General features: G+C 45.9%; 1 protein-coding gene across 2 annotated transcripts in view; it reads right to left on the bottom strand.

The window, feature by feature from the left end:
• The window catches only part of LOC138580098 (ephrin type-B receptor 5-like), a 761,617-nt gene that overhangs the window by 625,088 nt on the left and 116,789 nt on the right, over positions 1-19,740 (bottom strand). The window contains exon 1 of one of the 2 annotated variants that reach the window (XM_069650379.1): positions 794-942. The exons of the other annotated variant lie outside the window; for it this stretch is intronic. Coding sequence (XP_069506480.1) covers positions 794-892 — 99 coding nt within the window. The 5' untranslated portion in view covers positions 893-942. Of the gene's footprint in view, positions 1-793; positions 943-19,740 lie in introns of those variants that run through there. 2 annotated transcript variants of the gene reach the window in all.

A 19,740-nucleotide genomic window follows, 5' to 3' on the forward strand; every position in this document is an offset into this window, starting at 1 on the left:
GCATGGGCCCACAATGTGCACCCAAAATGTGCACTCACTGACAGTGCCTGAAGAGACAAACAAGGAATGCTAACCAAAAATTATGAAGCACACCCCAGGGTAGATAACCAACAGAAACAAACAATGTACAGAAAGTGACCGCATTGGGTAACACAGAAGCAATCTGCCAGGGGAACACATGCACATATCTGTATAACCCTACATGCAGCAAGCGTGACAAACCTGCCCTGTGGGTTCAATGTACACAAATGGCCAGAATTGTGCCACCAGAGGCTACGTCATGAAGTGATGCAGTGGAGGATGAGCAGACCTGACAATGGACGTGTGTGGTGCATGTGGAACAGTGGCAGGTCATGTAAGTGGACATGGGAGTGCATTGGGAAGTGGCGCAGGTCAAAGAGTAGTGTGTACATTGAGTACACCTGCAGGATACATGGGGACAGGTGGAGTGAAGATCCAAAATACATAGAGTGCAGATGCAGAGACTGCATGCTGTCAATTAGTACAAACATCAAGAATGTTGGAAATAATGCCAATGGCTAAAGTGTGACAAGTGCTGCCCAATCACTTCCATTCATTTCATCAATTGTGAAAGTGCATCAACCAAAACAATGCACCCCTGTAGAAGTGTAACTGCACATACACACCCATGCATGTGGACAGACACACATCTGGACAGACATTTACTGTGACTCAATGATTGCACCCCCAGCTAGCAGAAATGTGTCATGCCTGCAAAGACCATGGTCACCAATAATGCGGACACAACATGAGAAACAGTGCACATGCTTACCTGATGACAGAGCTGGCGTGATGTGACTCCCTCATCACCTCCATCGGGAACTGTACTTCCAAATATGTGAAAGTAGGGCTTCTGCCTGGCAGATGGCATGAGGACTAGACATGTGAAAGGGTGCAGGGTGGACCTCCCATGGAGTGCAGTCACTGGATGAATCAGGATCACTGCAACAACATGGGACATTGTATTTCACCAGCCATAGTTCACAATCATGCATACTGCACATATCTGTCAAGATTCCACATACCCATTGTTTCCAGCACATCCCATCCTGTCGACCTCAAGGCAGCCATGGCAGTTTACACCACTGTGCATGGCTGCATGTCCACAACTGCATTCATCATGCCTTTGAGAGGGCAACTGCACATCTCAAGGGGAAACAAAAGACAAGAAACACATGCCACCAGGGGTATTGAAAAACAAGGAAAAAGTATCCATGCCGAATCAAGGGGCCAAAAAATAAAATAAAAGACCACACCGGCACAAAAGAAAAGAAAAATGCCCATCTTAGTCTGGGGAGGGGGGAGTCCACCCTGGAGGGGGCAGGAGGAAGGTGCATGTAAATATCCACATGAGTGGACAAAAAATCAACAAAAGAAAAGTCCCCTGTATGGGCTCATGTACCTCACGGTAATGGTGGACCAGGAGGCTAGTCTGTGCTGAGACCCACATCCTGTAGTTGATCTGCAGGTGGTTGTGGTGTTGGATCCCTGCCACACAGTGCCATGGCCAGCTGCGACAAGGTTGAATGCACCAGAACAGTAAGGGCGTTGAGGTCTCCATGCATGTCCTCACGGATGGCTGCAGAGCCTGTATGCACACCCACCCGTGATGCATTGAGTTACTCAGACAGTGTATCCCTGAAGGCATCCATCTCCTTGTGGATCAGTGTCCTTTTGGCTGAGAGTTCGTCATGGATAGCAGTTCTCAGGGCCTGCATCTCAAGCCTCAGGGCCTCTCTGGGTGCCTGAGCATCTGCATGCAGGGACTCCTGCAGACACCTCAGATCAGCCTGTCGGCCCTTGATGTTGCCCTCCATGCATAGTCTGTGAGAGCGGCATGAGTTCTGCATGATCTGCAGCTGTTGCTATATCTGGACCGTTGGTGGGGTCATGGCCATCCTATCCATGCCTGCTGAAATGTTGTCCAACACATTGCCATGTTGGATGGTGGCATGAAACATCTGCTGCTCCCACTCTGTCTGCCCAGCCTGCACATGTCCACCATGTGTGCAGGGCCCAGGGCGGCTTGATGCAAGGGACCATGCCTGTAGCTGTTGTCCCCCTGTCATTGGCTGCATGTCTGCAACCCTCCCTTGGACTGAACCCCAGGACCTGATGCCAATTCATGGGAGAGTGGCTTTACCACCGTAACCTCCGCCGACAGGGTGGGCACCACTGACTAGCCTTGTGAAACCAGCTGCACCTCTGCAGACTCATGGGCCCCATCTGATCCACACATAGGGGCACTCACCTTCGTCCTCTTTGATGTATACCCATCTGTTTTAGCATCAAAGCCAGCTGACTCTAAAGAGTCTGCAGCATGACTGAGGATGGTCTGGAGCACCAGTGGGTTCTCATGGCGTACTAAACCACATCCTGCACTGGTGTTCTGATGTACCACTAACTCTTCTTCCTCCTCAACTGCATCTGGTGCATCCTCACCTGCACATTTTTTATTTTTTATTTATTTATTTCATTTGTAAATTGCACACACACCCTTAGGCATCAGGGCTCTGTGGAACCAGTTACATGTGGCCCGAAGGTGAGAGGTCATGAAGTTGCAGAGGAGCCGGCAGCAGACAACGTTCAAGAGGTCTCTAAAAAGTCACAGTTTGGTTACATGAACAAATTAGTTGAACAACCAGATTTTGAGTGTTCTGCAGAAGGTCCAGAAGGACGGGTGGGAGGGAGTTCCACAGCTTTGCTGCAATGAGTGGGAAGCTTGTGCCTCCTTCTTTCTCACGTTTATATTTAGGTTTCACAAGCCTGTGAGAGTAGGGGGTTCTGGTGGGCCTCGAAGGTTGGGACATGGTGACTTTATGCAATAAGTATGGTGGGGCAATCTTGGAGATGCATTTATGGGTGATGGCGAGGGTCTTGAAGGTGATTCTATCTTTGATGGGGAGCGAGTGGGCATCTCCGCGGGCAGTGGAGATATGTTCTGTGCGTGGAATGTTGAGGGCCACGTGAAGGGCATTGTTTTCTATAGTTTGGAGTTTCTTTAGATTCTGAGATGAGGTGCCTGAGAACAGGGCGTTGCAGTAGTCTAACCTGGCTCCCACCACTGCGCGGGCTGTGGTCAGACAGTTGTCTTTGGTAAGGAAGGGTCTGGCAGCATTGATGCATTTGGGGGAGTAAGCTGCCGCTGAAGCGATGGTGTTGACTGGGCGGGTGAGGGAAAGGGGTGAGTCAAGGTAGACTCCTAGGGTTTTCATGGATGCAGATACTGGGATAACTGAGCCATCAATGTTAAAGGCTGAGTTTAGGGGGTTCCTGAGCCATGCGCCAGGAGACACAAGTGAACATGTGCATCAAAGTACACTCAAACAATATGTTTGAACAACTACCATGCACATGCATAAAATGGAATGCAGCCATGCACACTCATTGCCATTCATGATGTGCATGACCTACCACATGGGCTGTCTATGACAATGTGGTTTTCATGTTGCAAGTGTGCCACCCTCTGCATGACACCCACCATCAGCTATTGCTCAACATATAGTGAATGGCGAAACCCCTTACTACACTCATTTGTATAAGCACCAGCATCATGCCTGCAACTCTAGGCTGTGCTCTGTGGGCACTTATGCACCTTCACTCTGCACACACCACAAGGCAGCTCAGATATGCACAATGACAAGGCACCCCATAGGAGCAGATGATAAATGGAACATGCAACTAAGCATGACATGATGTGATAGTTTAACATCAATCGTATGTACCTGTCTAGCAGTGCAGAGTGACACGCCAAAATAATGTAGCACACAACAGTACATGTTGGTGTCTCATGTTACCCATGTACCAGGGGAGTATCCTGATATGAATCTGAATGTCTGGAAACATGCATTACCCAGGATGTCATGCAACTGCAGCCAGATGTGCCACTACACAAATAAGGTGGATCATGCATGACAGGCAAAACATATGTTGCACAATGACAGCTACTCGCCATATGTGTTCTCATAGTTCTCCAGGCATCCCAGGCCTTGCACCTGCTCAAGGAGGATGAATTGGCTCGTGGCCTCTTCATGCAGTGTCAGCAGCTCTGACTCTGGTGGCCCCCCTCCAGTTTCCAGTGCAGAGGACAGGTTGACACTGAGCTTGTGCTTGGTGCAATGGGTGAGATCATTCCAGCACTTCTGAACCTGTTCAACACTGCACATCTCCACCCGTAAGGCGTTGATCTGGTCCGTGACCTGCTGCCAATACATCATACGTTGTGCAAGTGTATAGGTGCCCTAGGCGTACAGGTACATGTCACGATGGTAATCAGTCATATAGTCAATAAGAATCTGGAGGTTGAGTCTCTTCCTGCTGTGCAGGGTGTCCCGTCTTGGCCCAAGTGCCACGAGGTGTTGGTGCTGCCCATGTCTGGCTGGGACCACATTGACATCTAGGTACGGAGCCACCAGTGTATTGGGGAATACCATGTCCTCCTGGGGCTGGGAAACATTTCTCCACATCATGTTTCCAACCCTCTGGGGCTGGGGCAGATGCATACTCACCACGTCCCCGACCCTCTTGCCCCATTTCCATCTTGGGTCCTTTCCACTCATGTCACAGGTGTAAGTGATGAATGGAAGGCACACCAAGTCATTGTCCTGGGCAATATGAGGAAAGGAACTGTCTAGGTGATGTGCGACATAGATTAGTGGTCCAGCAAGGCTGAAATGTACCATAAAATAAAAAAGAAATACAGTACACGATACGCAGTGGCACCCAGAGACTCACAAATTGCATACGGTATTCCCAGAAAGCTTCAAAATAAAAAGCGGTATGCAATGGCAGTGGCACCCCCAAACACAAAAATTGCATATACAACACACAGCAGGCCTCAAAATGGGAAAGAAAATATGCGTGTATGTAGAGAGGCAACCCTCTGAAACACAAAAATACATTATGCGGTACCTGAAGGGAACGTATTGTGTGGTACCCCTAAATACTTTTAAATGACACGCGTCCGTCTTTGTTCCTTCGTTCCGCATGACCAGTGTTGCAAATCCACATCAATGCCATGAGTCGTGTCGGAGCGCTGTGTGCAGCGCGTGTCACGTAACTTACATGCGAAGGGCCTTTACTCTGTTTTTGACTTACTTTCGAGATACACACAGAAGGCCCACTCTCCTGCCTCCATGCTACTTTGCCTGCCTCCTCCTACCCTGTGCTGCCTCCCACGTTGCCATCTGTTGCTGCCTGTCCACTGTGAGTGCCTGTGGCGGGGACTGTTCCACCGGAAAAATGTGCAGGCCCCAGCCACTCCCCCGTGACAGCTCATCTTCGGGCTGTGGTTGAGGTAGCACCCGGACCATCGGACGTAGCTGAGGTAGACCCCGGACCATCGGGCATGGCTGCTGGAGGTGAGTCTGAGGAGGTTGCAGGGGACTCCTCAGCAGCAGTGGGACAAGGGGATGCCAGACAGGGGCATCCATGGCGGAAGACACCGTGGAGTCATCAGGTTGATTGAGGGGGAGGCGAAGGATGTAGCCATTGTCGTCCAGCCTATGGGGTCATGTGGGGGTCTCAAGGTAGGCGTGTATGCTGCAACTCTGTCCCAGGAGCATGAGGCTATGCAGGCTACCATGGAGGTGCCTGTTCAAAGTCCTATCCCTGGGCTATCGGATGCATCAGTGCGCGCTTTCCGAAATGCCGCCATCCAGACCAGAATCCCCTTGCCAGCTGATGTGGTCATCAGGGATCAGGTGCTGCCCCTGCTGGCTAGTCTAACGAAGAAGACTGCAGTCATATGTGATGATGGGAAGGCTACTCATGGCATGCTTGCCCATCATCACAATGAGCTGTAACACCTCGTGGCCTTGATGGCAGCAGTTCTGTTCCCTGGTGGGCTCCATTGGCTGCTCACTGCTGCAACCGCCTGCTTGGATTCTACATCTGTGAGCCAGTCATACTCTGGGATGTCTTCCATGCCACATAGCAGCACGGCCACCTGTCCACCAGTCCCACCCGCAGCGTCCTATCTGGTGGAGCTAACATCCCCGCCCGAGGTAGGAGTCCCATGTATGTCGGCTGGGGTGGTCACCGTGCCTACCCAGGCACCAACAGTGGCATAGGCAATGCAGGGACAACATGCACCTCGGAGCAGTGCAGGTGCCGTACGCCCCTGACAATTGTCATCAAGTCAGAGGGCATACCGACAGAGCATGCACTTGGCACAGCGTCAGCAGGTGGCAACTACAAGGAGGCGGAATGTTGCAGGGCAGACCACACCAAGGAGGCAGGTTGAAACTTTGGGGCAGGAGGACCATGTGGGGGCATTAAATGCCATCTTGTCTGTGTTTTTCTGGAACTATGAGAGGCAGCTGCTGGCAGAGATGCAACAGGCATGGGAGGCACTGGTGATGGTGGCCAGGGTTGAGGTGGCGCTGTGTCGCATAAGGAGGCAGGCTGCCATCCTGGAGACCACTTGCAGGTTGGCGCAGGACGCTGAATGACAGATGCTTTCCACTCCAAGCCCTTAAGGAAACAACAGAGGTCCGCCTGAGTGAGCATGACGTGGTGTCTGAAACAGCCCTGGTTGACAGTTTGGGAGAGATTGGAGATGAGGACTTGACTGCTGCCTTTGTATATAGTTATTTAGGTATAGGTTTCATTTATGTCTTTTGTCTTTTTCCCCAGACTTCAATGACTTTCCTTCCCCATTGTTCCTGCATGTAGTTCTTTAGGTATGGGGTTCATTTCATTTTCCTCCTTTCCCCGGACCTCTTGGACCATCCTTCCCAGTTGTTGTTGTATTTAGCGTTGTTGAATACATGTTTTATATGGTAACATTCCATGCTTCATGCAGTTCATTTGTGGGTCTGCACCTTTGATTGTTGACATTTCACCCAGTGCATCTCTCCATTGCAGGTCATGTGTATTGTGGCATGCCCATGTGTGTGATGTTGTTGCTGTGATGTTTGCGGGTGAAGGGATGCACATATGCCTGACATGTGGGGGTGAGGCTATCAGACAACTGGAGGCTGCACTGGATGTTTTATTTTCCTTTAGATGTGCAGTATCACTGGGTTTTTAGCGTCAGTGTGTCAGTGGGGTTGGGGAGGAGGGTTCTGTTGTGTGTCAGATAATGTACATCCGGGTATGGTTGAAATGGTGTGTGGATATGTTTTTCATTTTTTGTTTGACTCGGATGGTGGATGGAATGCCACCTGTTAATATGTTGTTGCACACTCTCACATTGTTTTCATTTCATGTTCACTGTTGTTCATGTGTCCCCACTCACACGCTTGGGGTTAGTATGGTCCCACACTCTATTGGTTGTAGTGTGTATTTGGTATTGTGGGTGCTGTGGGGGGTAGGTGGGCTCACTATGTATGTGTGGCCTGGTCATATCACGTGCACCTTTTATTTCCATTGCTGTGTCACTCCCATGTCATGCTCACATGCCCATGAGCAGTTGCAGTCCACACTGCACATGCACACATGTCTTACTCCCCCTCTGTCACTGGAATGCAGTTGTGTCTCATGTCTGTTCTTTCTGTGTGGCAGCACACATTTCCAGTCTCAGTGAGACATGCACTCTCGTACTGCCCTCCCATCACCCAAGCACAGGCCTTTCATGTTGTGGTCCCTGACAGGGGCTTTGCCACCCCGTCCAGCCGGATCACTTATGCTCAGGCGGTGGCAAGCCTGGTCATTATTTGTGGATCTGGCCGCTGTTTGATTTGGTTTACTTCTGTACTGTGTGCACATTCAGTTGCTGTGCTTTGATGCCTTTGCTACCACCCATGACCAATATGCACATGCCACTTTGCAGTGCCTTCACTTGTCACATGTGGATGGGGTGGCCACAGTGTTGTTGTTGCAATAAAGTATTGTCTGGTTGTGTTGCTGCAGATTCAGTTCTGCCAAGGAGTGCCAGCAGATGCTCCGGTCCTGGATTGACCTGCAGTGCTTCCTGTTGATCGTGTTGGCGATGGACATGTTGGAGGTGTGCTTCGTGGTGAAGGCAGACCACAGAGGTTCAGGTGAGTTGCAGCCATGCATTGCACTGATTGTGCGGGAGACTGTCAGGGTGCTGCCTGTGGGAGTGTCGGAGGTGGGCCGCTGTGGGGAGGGGGTGGTATCAGTGTGCTTCCTGGGGTAGTGTCAGAGGTGAGGGTGGTGTTGAGAAGGGGGTGTAGTGTCAGGGTGCTGCCTGGGGGTAGTGTCTGAGGTTAGGGGGTTGTGGGGATGGGGGTGTAGTGTCAGGGTGCTGCCTGGGAGTAGTGTCAGAGGTGAGAATGTTGTGGTGAGGGGGGGTTGTGTCAGGGTGCTGCCTGGGGTAGTGATATGATATGATATGAAATGGCATTTGTGACGCGCCTATACACAAGTGTTTCAAGGCATGATATACACAAGTGTTTCAAGGCGCGAGTGTTGGACGGTGTGTGGAGAGGGTGTAGTGTCAGTGTGCTGCCTGGGAGGTAGTGTCGGAGATGAGGGTGGAATGGGGAGGGGGTAGGGTCAGGGTGCAGCCTGGGGGTATTGTCAGAGGTGAGGGTGGCGTGGGGAGGGGGTTGTGGTGTCAGAGTGCAGCCTGGGGGTAGTGTCAGAGGTGAGAGTGGTGTGCAGAGAGGTGTGTAGTGTCAGGCTGCTGACTGGGGTAGTGCCGGAGGTGAGGACGGTGTGGGGGGGTGTAGTCTCAGGGTGCTTTATGGGGGTAGTGTCAAAGGTGAGGTCATTGTGTGGAGAGGGGTGTAGTGTCAGGGTGCTGCCTGGAGGTAGTGTCGGAGGTGAGGGTGGTGTGGGAGGGGGATGTATTGTCAGGGTGTTGCCTGGGGTAGTGTTGGAGGTGAGGGGGGCTGGTGGATGTTGTCTGGACTTGAGGGGTTGATGTGCAATAGTTTGGGTGCCTTGGGAGTAGGGTGAGTACTTGGAGTTTCGCAGGGGTACAGCCTTGACGAACGAGGGAGCTCCTGCGTTTTCGCAGGGGTGCAGCCTTGACTTATGAGGGGGCTCCCACGTGTTTGCAGGGCTGCAGCTTTGACTTACCAGGGAGCTCCCATGTTTTTTCCACGGGGTGGAGCCTTGACTTACAAGGGAGCTCCCACGTTTTCGCAGGGTTGCAGCCTTGACTTACGAGGGAGCTCCCACGTTTTCGCAGGTGTGCTGCCTTCACTTATGAGCGGGCTCCCGGGTTTTCACAAGGGTGTAGTATTGACTTACGAGGGAGCTCCCGTGTTTTTCACAGGGGGATCAGCTTTGATGTACGAGGGAGCTCCTGACATTTCCGCATGGTGGGTCATGGGTGGACGTGGAGGTTTGTGCTTAGGGTAGGATATGGCTTGGTTTTTGGTTTATGTAGGGGCGTGTTATGGACTTTCCACACGCAGCTCAGTTTTCTTTGCTGGTCGGCTTGTAATGCGCTTTGGAATCCGTGAATACGGAGAGTGCGCATTGGAAACTTTGTGTGTAGGGCCGCGCAGAGTCGTTCTCAGGTTGCATGCTTTGCGCGATCAATGCACATTTTTCCATGAATCGTGCTCATAGTGTCCACCTCTGGGTGGAGGTAAAAACGAGTGGATTTACATTTAGGAAATCCAACACGTAATAACCTCAGTTGACAGGTATTTGGACCCTGGTGATCTTCTAAGCTCTTGCACTAAAAAAGGCCCTCTCCTCAGTGGGAAGATTACAACAAAAAAAAAATCTTTCATTAGGGGCATTTTATTTCCATATTAACCCTATGTAACTGCTCTGAAGATTTTAGCTTTGAAAGATGTCCCTTGAGGGTCAAATGCAAAATGTTGCCCAACAGTTGTAAAACAAAACTCTCCAAGTGTGCAATTCCTCTCATCAAAATGTATATAAAGGGCTGAATTGACTTAGACCACCGCAAAAATCCAGACATATGAATCACGGAGGCAGAGGTATTTCCCTGCACCCTTCTGAATTGAGGAAGCAGTACATTCTGCAACATTTTTGCATGCTTTTCCGTCACCACCCACCTCAGTATGGGTACATTCTGGGAAATGTGAGGTGTTAAAATACACTGTAAGTTGGAAACAGACCTGATGCTGGCCCCTCACAAATGCAGCAAATTTACCAAATCATCTAAAAGAGATGCTGCGACAAAGAGGAGTCCTGAGAATGCAGTGAAAGTGGTAAAATAGATTGCGCAATAAAGAGAATCAAGATGGTGCATCAAGGGAAACATAGTGAAAGTAAAGAACCTACATGGCTTAGGGATGTACAGAAATACGCTGAAAGTGCATTGTGGGAAATGTAGTGATTGCTACAAAAGCTATTCCAAATAAGGGATGACCTGGATAAGGCAATCTGGGAAGCTTGTTGAGGAACCAAATGTCCACAAGACGTATTAACATAATGAGAGACCAGGCAGTACGTTCTGGGAATATTAGCGAAAGCAACACAATATTTAAAAACAGTCGGTGTCATGTTTTAGTCTCCCAGATAAGAAAGAACATCTAAAAAAAGGTGTTCCATATGAAATCCTGTAATTACACATTTTTCCTGATTTTGCAGCAGAGTGGGGTTACTGAATGAACTACATGTGACCGTCATGCTTACCCGTCTCATGTTCAAAACACCACGGGGCAGATTACAGGAACTTTGTAACAGAGCATGTGTAATTGTAAATGTTTTTAGCAATAGCGAAAAGTTTGCCCTAAAACAGTCTTTCAATGTGTTTTCGTACGAGGGCAAAGTTTATAGAAATACACATAGGAAGCAAACGAAATACATATAAAAAGCAGAATGAAATACACATAGAAAGCAAAACGAAATACACATAAAAAGCAGAGTGAAATACACATAGGAAGCAAAGTGAAATACACGTAAAAAGCAGAGTGAAACCATGTAAAAAGCAGAGCAAAATACTCATAAAAGCAGAGTGAAAGATGAAAAAAGCAGAGTGAAATACACATACAAAGCAAAGAGAAATACACAAAAAAATCAGAGTGAAATACACATAAAAAGCAGAGCGAAAGACACACAGAGAGCAGAGCGAAATACACATAAAAGCAGAGCGAAATACACATAGAAAGCAAAGCGGCATAAACATAAAAAGCAGAGTGAAATACACATGGGAGGCAAAGCGAAATACACATAAAAAGCAGAGTGAAATACACATAGAAAGCAAAGCGAAATACACATAAAAAACTGAGTGAAATACACATAGGAAGCAAAGCAAAATACACATAAAAAGCAGAGTGAAACACATGTAAAAAGCAGAGCGAAATACACATAAAAAGTAAAGCAAAAAAAAACATAAAAAGCAGAGCAAAATACACATAAAAAGGAAAGCGAAATACACATAAAAAGCAAAGCGAAATACACATGAAAAGGAAAGTGAAATACACATAAAAAGCAAAGCGAAAAACAAATAATAAGCAGAGCAATATACACATGAAAAGTAGGGTGAAACACATGTAAAAGGCAAATTGAACGAGACGTAAAAAGCAGAGCAATTTACACATAAATCAGAGCAAAATACATCTAAAAAACAGAGTGAATTACACATAAAAGGCAGATTGAACTACACGTAAAGAGCAGAGCAATATGCACATACAACAGAACAAAATACATGTAAAAATCAGAGTGAAATACACGTAAAAACAGAGCAATATACACATAAAAACAGAGGGAAATACATGACAAAATATACACAAAAAGGAGAGCAAAATACACATAAGAGGCCGAGCAAAATACATGTAAAAGCAGAGCGATATACACTTATAAAACAGAGCTAAATACACGTAAAAAGCTGAGCGAAATACATGTAAAAAGCAGAGCGATATACACTTATAAAACAGAGCTAAATACACGTAAAAAGCTGAGCGAAATACATGTAAAAAGCAGAGCGATATACACTTATAAAACAGAGCTAAATACACGTAAAAAGCTGAGCGAAATACATGTAAAAGCAGAGCGATATACACTTATAAAACAGAGCTAAATACACGTAAAAAGCTGAGCGAAATACATGTAAAAGCAGAGCGATATACACTTATAAAACAGAGCTAAATACACGTAATAAGCTGAGCGAAATACATGTAAAAGCAGAGCGATATACACTTATAAAACAGAGCTAAATACACGTAAAAAGCTGAGCGAAATACATGTAAAAAGCAGAGCGATATACACTTATAAAACAGAGCTAAATACACGTAAAAAGCTGAGCGAAATACATGTAAAAGCAGAGCGATATACACTTATAAAACAGAGCTAAATACACGTAAAAAGCTGAGCGAAATACATGTAAAAGCAGAGCGATATACACTTATAAAACAGAGCTAAATACACGTAAAAAGCTGAGCGAAATACATGTAAAAAGCAGAGCGATATACACTTATAAAACAGAGCTAAATACACGTAAAAAGCTGAGCGAAATACATGTAAAAAGCAGAGCGATATACACTTATAAAACAGAGCTAAATACACATAAAAAGCTGAGCGAAATACATGTAAAAAGCGAGCGAAATACATGTAAAAGCAGAGCGATATACACTTATAAAACAGAGCTAAATACACGTAAAAAGCTGAGCGAAATACATGTAAAAAGCAGAGCGATATACACTTATAAAACAGAGCTAAATACACGTAAAAAGCTGAGCGAAATACATGTAAAAAGCAGAGCGATATACACTTATAAAACAGAGCTAAATACACGTAAAAAGCTGAGCGAAATACATGTAAAAAGCAGAGCGATATACACTTATAAAACAGAGCTAAATACACGTAAAAAGCTGAGCGAAATACATGTAAAAAGCAGAGCGATATACACTTATAAAACAGAGCTAAATACACGTAAAAAGCTGAGCGAAATACATGTAAAAAGCAGAGCGATATACACTTATAAAACAGAGCTAAATACACGTAAAAAGCTGAGCGAAATACATGTAAAAGCAGAGCGATATACACTTATAAAACAGAGCTAAATACACGTAAAAAGCTGAGCGAAATACATGTAAAAAGCAGAGCGATATACACTTATAAAACAGAGCGAGCGAAATACATGTAAAAGCAGAGCGATATACACTTATAAAACAGAGCTAAATACACGTAAAAAGCTGAGCGAAATACATGTAAAAAGCCGAGCGATATACACTTATAAAACAGAGCTAAATACACGTAAAAAGCTGAGCGAAATACATGTAAAAAGCCGAGCGATATACACTTATAAAACAGAGCTAAATACACGTAAAAAGCTGAGCGAAATACATGTAAAAAGCAGAGCGATATACACTTATAAAACAGAGCTAAATACACGTAAAAAGCTGAGCGAAATACATGTAAAAAGCAGAGCGATATACACTTATAAAACAGAGCTAAATACACGTAAAAAGCTGAGCGAAATACATGTAAAAGCAGAGCGATATACACTTATAAAACAGAGCTAAATACACGTAAAAAGCTGAGCGAAATACATGTAAAAAGCAGAGCGATATACACTTATAAAACAGAGCTAAATACACGTAAAAAGCTGAGCGAAATACATGTAAAAAGCAGAGCGATATACACTTATAAAACAGAGCTAAATACACGTAAAAAGCTGAGCGAAATACATGTAAAAGCAGAGCGATATACACTTATAAAACAGAGCTAAATACACGTAAAAAGCTGAGCGAAATACATGTAAAAAGCAGAGCGATATACACTTATAAAACAGAGCTAAATACACGTAAAAAGCTGAGCGAAATACATGTAAAAGCAGAGCGATATACAACTTAAAAAACAGTGAAATACATGTACAAAGCAGAGCAAAATACACATAAACAGCAGAGTGCAACACATGTAAAATGCAGAGGGAAATACACAAAAGAAGCAGAGCGAAAAAGACATAAAAAGCAGACCAATATACACGCAAAATACATGTAAAAAGTAGAGCAAAATACATGCAAAAAGAAGAGCGAAATGCACGTAAAAAGCAGAGCGAAATACGTGCAAAAAAGCAGACTGAAATAAATGTAAAAATCAGAGCGAATACACAAGCAGCAGAGAGCAATAGATGTAAAAAGCAAAGAAAAATACACATAAAAGGCAGAGCAAAATACACATCGAAGGCAGAGCGAAATACACATATAAAGCAGAGTGATATACACATTAAATGTTTGGACAGGAAAAGGATCAGTTGGAAGCTGGCAATGGGAATTGTGATAGCTTGAGGGAAGTGTCTAATATTTTAAAGTGTACTGAAAAGTGTCATTAAGTGTTTGAAGGATCGACTGCAGTTGTGCCCCAGAGTGCCCTTAAAGTATGGGGGCGTGTTTGTCTATTATGGGTTACCGTGTAAACTTTCATTCCCCAGACAAAAAGGTCTGGGATTGCCCAGCCAGCTGTCAGAAGTGACAGAGCACACAGTGGAATTCGTGCAAAGCGGACAATGGTGACACAAAAGGAGAAGACGACTAGAGAGCATGAAACGTCCCCCAGAGGGCCACACCTGCATGGCCACGTGATGTGGTCTGGGTGTGATTGGATGGGTGAGTAAGTGTGCTGTGAGCTTCAGGTTGAAGAGGTGAAACCATCAAAATGGTCAAAATTGTGCTTACATAGTTCCAAAAGCTATGACATATGTTTTGGGTATGTGTGCTCATTTTACATACCTCCTCATTTTCAAATAATCCCCAAATGGCTTAAAATCATGGACTAATTCTATGCAGATCATAGAAACTTGAACCAGAACTCATTTGATTTGCTTTAATTTGTCCAAGCAGACCTGTGACACACGTTGAAAATTGGACCTTCGGTTGGCATTTTAGCCCCATCCATGTCAGGTGAATGCCATGCATGTGAGTTAGCTCTTCCCCTGACATGTCACGTTCATATAGTTTGCAGGATGTTGAAAAGATTTCAGAACTTCAGCTCTTCGTTAATTATGCACATTACAAACTTCCCTGAATCAAACTGTAAGGTGTCATTCCTCAACGATATACTTCAGGGATGGCAAGGGACTACTTTATAGACCTTTAAAATGTCATCTCATAGAGTTTTAAGGGTGTGTTATTTATTTATTTGAATTTATATAGCGCACAAATCGGCCCTGGTGCTTCGTGGCACTGACACAGCAGTGCTTACTTGGGTACGCAGAGAAGGACAGGACCACCTGCCTGCGGTTCTTGGTTACATTGAACCTATTGTCAAACAGATGGGAGAAAAGATGACAGAGAGATCTGCTAAAATGGCAGCGGACGGCATGAGGTGCCTGGTTCCTTGCAATAGGATGAAGTAAGAGAGAGAGTTTAGCGAGGGCAGGAGACCTCCTCATGAACGCAGTGTGAATATGTGAACTGCCCTACCCCCGCACAACACCCTCTTGGGTGAGCTAGTTATAGAGTTTGGTTTTGAGTGATTTGCTGAATACTAGCTAGTATATCTCCTTTCGCAGGGTAGTGGGCAGGGCGTTCCAGTACTTGGGAGCAAGGAACGTAAAAGAAGCCCCTCCTGATTTGGCCAATTTGAAGCTGGGGATTTGTAGCTTTTTGGAGTGAAGTGACCTAATGGGTCTGGCTGATGTAGCTCTGGTGAGTTTTTATGTCAGATAAGGGGGGGCTGAGATTGAGAGGCATTTGTGTGTTAAGTACAATGTCTTGAAGAGCATCTTTTCTCTGACTGGCAGCCTATGTGCTTTTTGGCTGGCGCTGGATATGTGCCCTCTTTTGGGAATAATGAGGAGAGCCCTAAGCACATTGTTTTGAATCACTTGGAGTCGATCCAAGTTTTTGGAGGAAGTGCCGGCAAACAAGACGTTACAATAATCTAATTTGGCTCCAATTGTGGCTCTAGCAATGGAGAGGCAGATTGACATGGATCGGTAAGGTTTTACCGTATTTATTAGTTTAGTCGTGAGGGCAGCTGAGGAGGCAACAGCGCTGACTTGGTGAGTCATTGAGAGTGTGGCATCAGTGTACACACCGAGTTTTGACTGCTACTGAGACAGGAATTTGGTTTGTTATGTTATGTTATGCCACTCAGCTTTTACGCACGTTTTCAGCTTCTCTGAATTATCCTTTTATCCTTTTAAGGTGTGTTTTCTCATACGTATACTTCGCAACAGCCCTTACGAAAGGACCCAACAAATGTAGAGTGATCTTCCAAGCCGTGAAGCACTGCATCAAGCCCCTACCCGACCCTGCAGTATCGCTGTCCATCGACATATGCAGCGCCACCTACAACTTCTTCTCGGTAAAAATAAATAAGATCAGGCAAGATACTGAAAGACCGCAGCTTATCAATATAGACCGAATTGATATGGTATGATATGGCATTTGTAACGCGCCTACACAGAAGTGTTTCAAGGCGCAAATTCAGAACAGTTACACCAACAGACCCGACAGACACTCTTCCAGTAGGCAAACCCATCACCTACAAAGAGGACATCCTTCCCTCCGCTGCTGGGAAGGTCATCAAAAGTGAAGCACACACCATCAACATATCCCCCATGCAAGGAACCTTCGAAGATTCACACAAAACAGGACAGATCCTCCTTCTGATATAGAAACGTACACTCACCTTAGATGACATAGCCAACTATTGACTCATCATACATCTACCCTTTATTTATTTATTTGAATTCTTATAAAATGCTACATGCCCGCAGGCCTCAGAGCACTACAAAGAAAACACCACTTGCAAAGAAAAAATACATAAATAACAGAGCACAACGAAGAGAAAGGAAAACAATAGAACAAATCCTTTTAAATTTTCAGATGGCAATTGAGTGTCAAACTACTAGTCCTAAATTCGAGAAGCCCATAGGCAGGTATTTGCACCAGTTTAAAAAGTGCAGCAAGTTGCTAGTTCAGCACCCCACCAGCACACAGTCCCTGTTCCTCTGGGCACACCAATCATCAAGTTCTATTCTATGCAGGAATTTTAGGTCGGGGCATGGAACTACCCATGGCCCAGATCTTGCGCAAAGCCATGCAAGTACTTTATTTCATAGAGCTACGGTTCTCTCCCAGAAATAATAAAGTTCCTATGGTCCAGTACCAGATCTCTACTATATCATTCCTCGGGCATTGTCATATGGGATTTTCTTAGGCAAAGACTCCGCAAGTTGGCTGATCGAGGTCTAGGATTCATAGATCTAGGCGTGCCATCCGGATGAGATGAACAAGAGAGCCAATGGATGTGAGAGAAGCAGGATTATGGATCTGTGATCGCACGTTTCTTGCGGTGGTCGGAGCCAATGGTGCTGCTATCAATGATGACATTGGCTCAAAACTTGTATCGGTTGGCAAATCCCATGTAGTTTGTGAATCATTATCTACATTCTTGGGTGGCAAGACTGTTTGGGAGGAGCAATTCACTTTATCCGTGATCGGGTGTACCGCAGGTGGGTCATAAGAGACCATTGACTGCATTTTTCAGTGTTGTGGACGTAATGTCTCTTAACAAATGAGTCTAGAGAAGCCAGGCAAACATCAAAGTCGTAAGGAGTGTCATATCTTTTTAACTCTATAATAATTGTAGCCTTGGAATGTCTCCATGACTCGGAAGTACTCCTTCTCTCAGAGCCTGTCCTGAAGTACATGGGAGAAGTGTGGTTAAACTTGGTATACCCTTCTTCCCGAGGAGGTGTTACAATAAAGATTATAATCAAAGATCCAACCTTACTTTCTGAATCATTTTCCAGTGTAGTGGCCCCGGAGGCTATTGGTACTATCATTTGTTGAGGCAGATCTGTACACATTTTAGGAAAATCAATGGCTTTGTCAAGGGTGTCACTGATATCAGGAGGCAACTCGGTTCTCTCAGTACAGATTCTCTGCCTCCTATGTGTACTTAAAGCGAATACTTCGGATAGGTGATCCCCCTTAAGGGATGTCAACGCTGCCACAGGATTAGAGGTCATAGTATCATATTTAGGCAGTGTCGGGGTGTAGGAAGCATTCATTACGGTATTTGGCGGCTTTTGTAGCCCCGGACCTGGGTGCAGACATCTAACGATAAAGAGCACAGCCGCTGTGGAATTAAGCACCTAGAAAAAAGAAAATTGGAGCGTGGCGCTCCACTACACCAAGCGAGACATACCTGCAGGTGAGATGTTTCCGGGCAAAACCTTAGCCCCATGAAGACAGGCCGTGGTACCAGCCGTAGTACCAGCTGACTCCAGAAAACACGGGGAACACAGGAAACTGCATGGGCATTCGGCGGTAAGGCATTCAACGGAGCAGGATCTTACAACTGCCAGCAACAGAAACGTGGAGCAACACAGACGCCAGGCTATTTAGAGGAAAGAACCCATCAGACAGGAAGAAATGCATCAAGCCACGATGCAGCTGATGTCACAGCCGATGCCGATGCTTCACCATCAAAGTAATCTAGAAGATCATTACTATCCAATTGGATGCACCGATCATGCAGCACAATCCCTTAGAGGACTACCAATCCAGATCCCGACTATGATGCAGCTAATAGATCACCAGTCACATGATCAAATGATGATGCTCCACACATCATGAACAATGGGTACACATGCTAACTTATCATACTCACCATCTCTGTCACGTTTGATACAGGAGGCCAGTGGGAAGTCCTTCTCTAAATTGCCCACACTAATGATGGCCCCTTCCATGAGTCCAACATTCACCATGAAGCATTCCATGTCCTATGGCCCAGCTCCTTAACACGAAAAAGCTTTTGGGTGGTGTCAACGCAGGTGGTGCATTGTTAGGGGTGGATGTGCTCTTTTTATTCAGTGTGCACAGCTAAACTAAAGTTTTGGGAATTCCCTTTGTTCTTTTGGGGACCTGACTTCGAATAGGATTGGGTTGGACCTTTGTCCTTCCCATCTTTGTTTACTTTTTTGTCTGCTGATTTCTCTTCCGGTTTGGGTGTGCTCGCCTGAGTCTTTTTCTGGACTCGAGTACTCACAAACCTTTTGGTAGCCTTTGCAATCTCCCTGGGTCTGGGATAGTCTTGTCCATAAGATGCTGGTGTAGGTCAACCTCACAATGCTTCAATACATGCTCAGAGGCAATCAAATTGTCCATTCCTTTAAATGTGTCAACTTTGTTACCAGTCACTCACCAGCCCAGATATGTGAATGCTTCAAATGTCTGCCCACTTTTCTTGCCAAGCTCTCTGAAGCTCTTGAGATAATTGAGATACTGTTCTGGGGTTTTACAGAACATAATGAGGAGGTCTGCCTTCATGCTTTCATAAATGGGCCTTTCCTGAGGAGTTAACGGAAGAATTCCCTGGGGGAACCCAGCCATGGCTCCCTGCTACCTGTGCTCAGAGAGGCACAGCTCCACCTCACTGATGAGGCCCAACAAGGCTGAAACACGTGTATGGCTGTTGGTACTCTTATTCAGAAGGGAATTGCCATAGCATTGTGGTGCTGGACTGCCCATGTGGGTGGGACAAAGACTAATATGCAAATGGGTATTTCCCATCTATGAAAGGTACAGTGAGCAAAAAGCGATGGCTGCAAACTCTCAAAGTGGGAAAAACCACAGAATAGGTTATCATGGCATGTTCTTTCTGGAGATGGGTGTCTGCTACCTTTTTTGAAAAAAAGTTGCAAGGAACCTGGGGTTGGTCACCCTGAGTTACCTGGGCGGAAAAACAGATGTGGACTCCCTGCTCACTGTGCTCAGAGAGGCACAGCCCCACCTCACTGATGAGGCCCAACAAGGCTGAAACACGTTTATGGGGTTGCTGTTGGTACTCTTGTTCAGAGAGGAATTGCCTTAGCATTTCGGTGCTGGACTACCCATGTGGGCGGGACAAAGACTGATATGCAAATGG

The sequence above is a fragment of the Ambystoma mexicanum genome, chromosome 3p, assembly GCF_040938575.1.
Source record: "Ambystoma mexicanum isolate Mex_15411 chromosome 3p, UKY_AmexF1_1, whole genome shotgun sequence".
NCBI lineage: Eukaryota > Metazoa > Chordata > Amphibia > Caudata > Ambystomatidae > Ambystoma > Ambystoma mexicanum.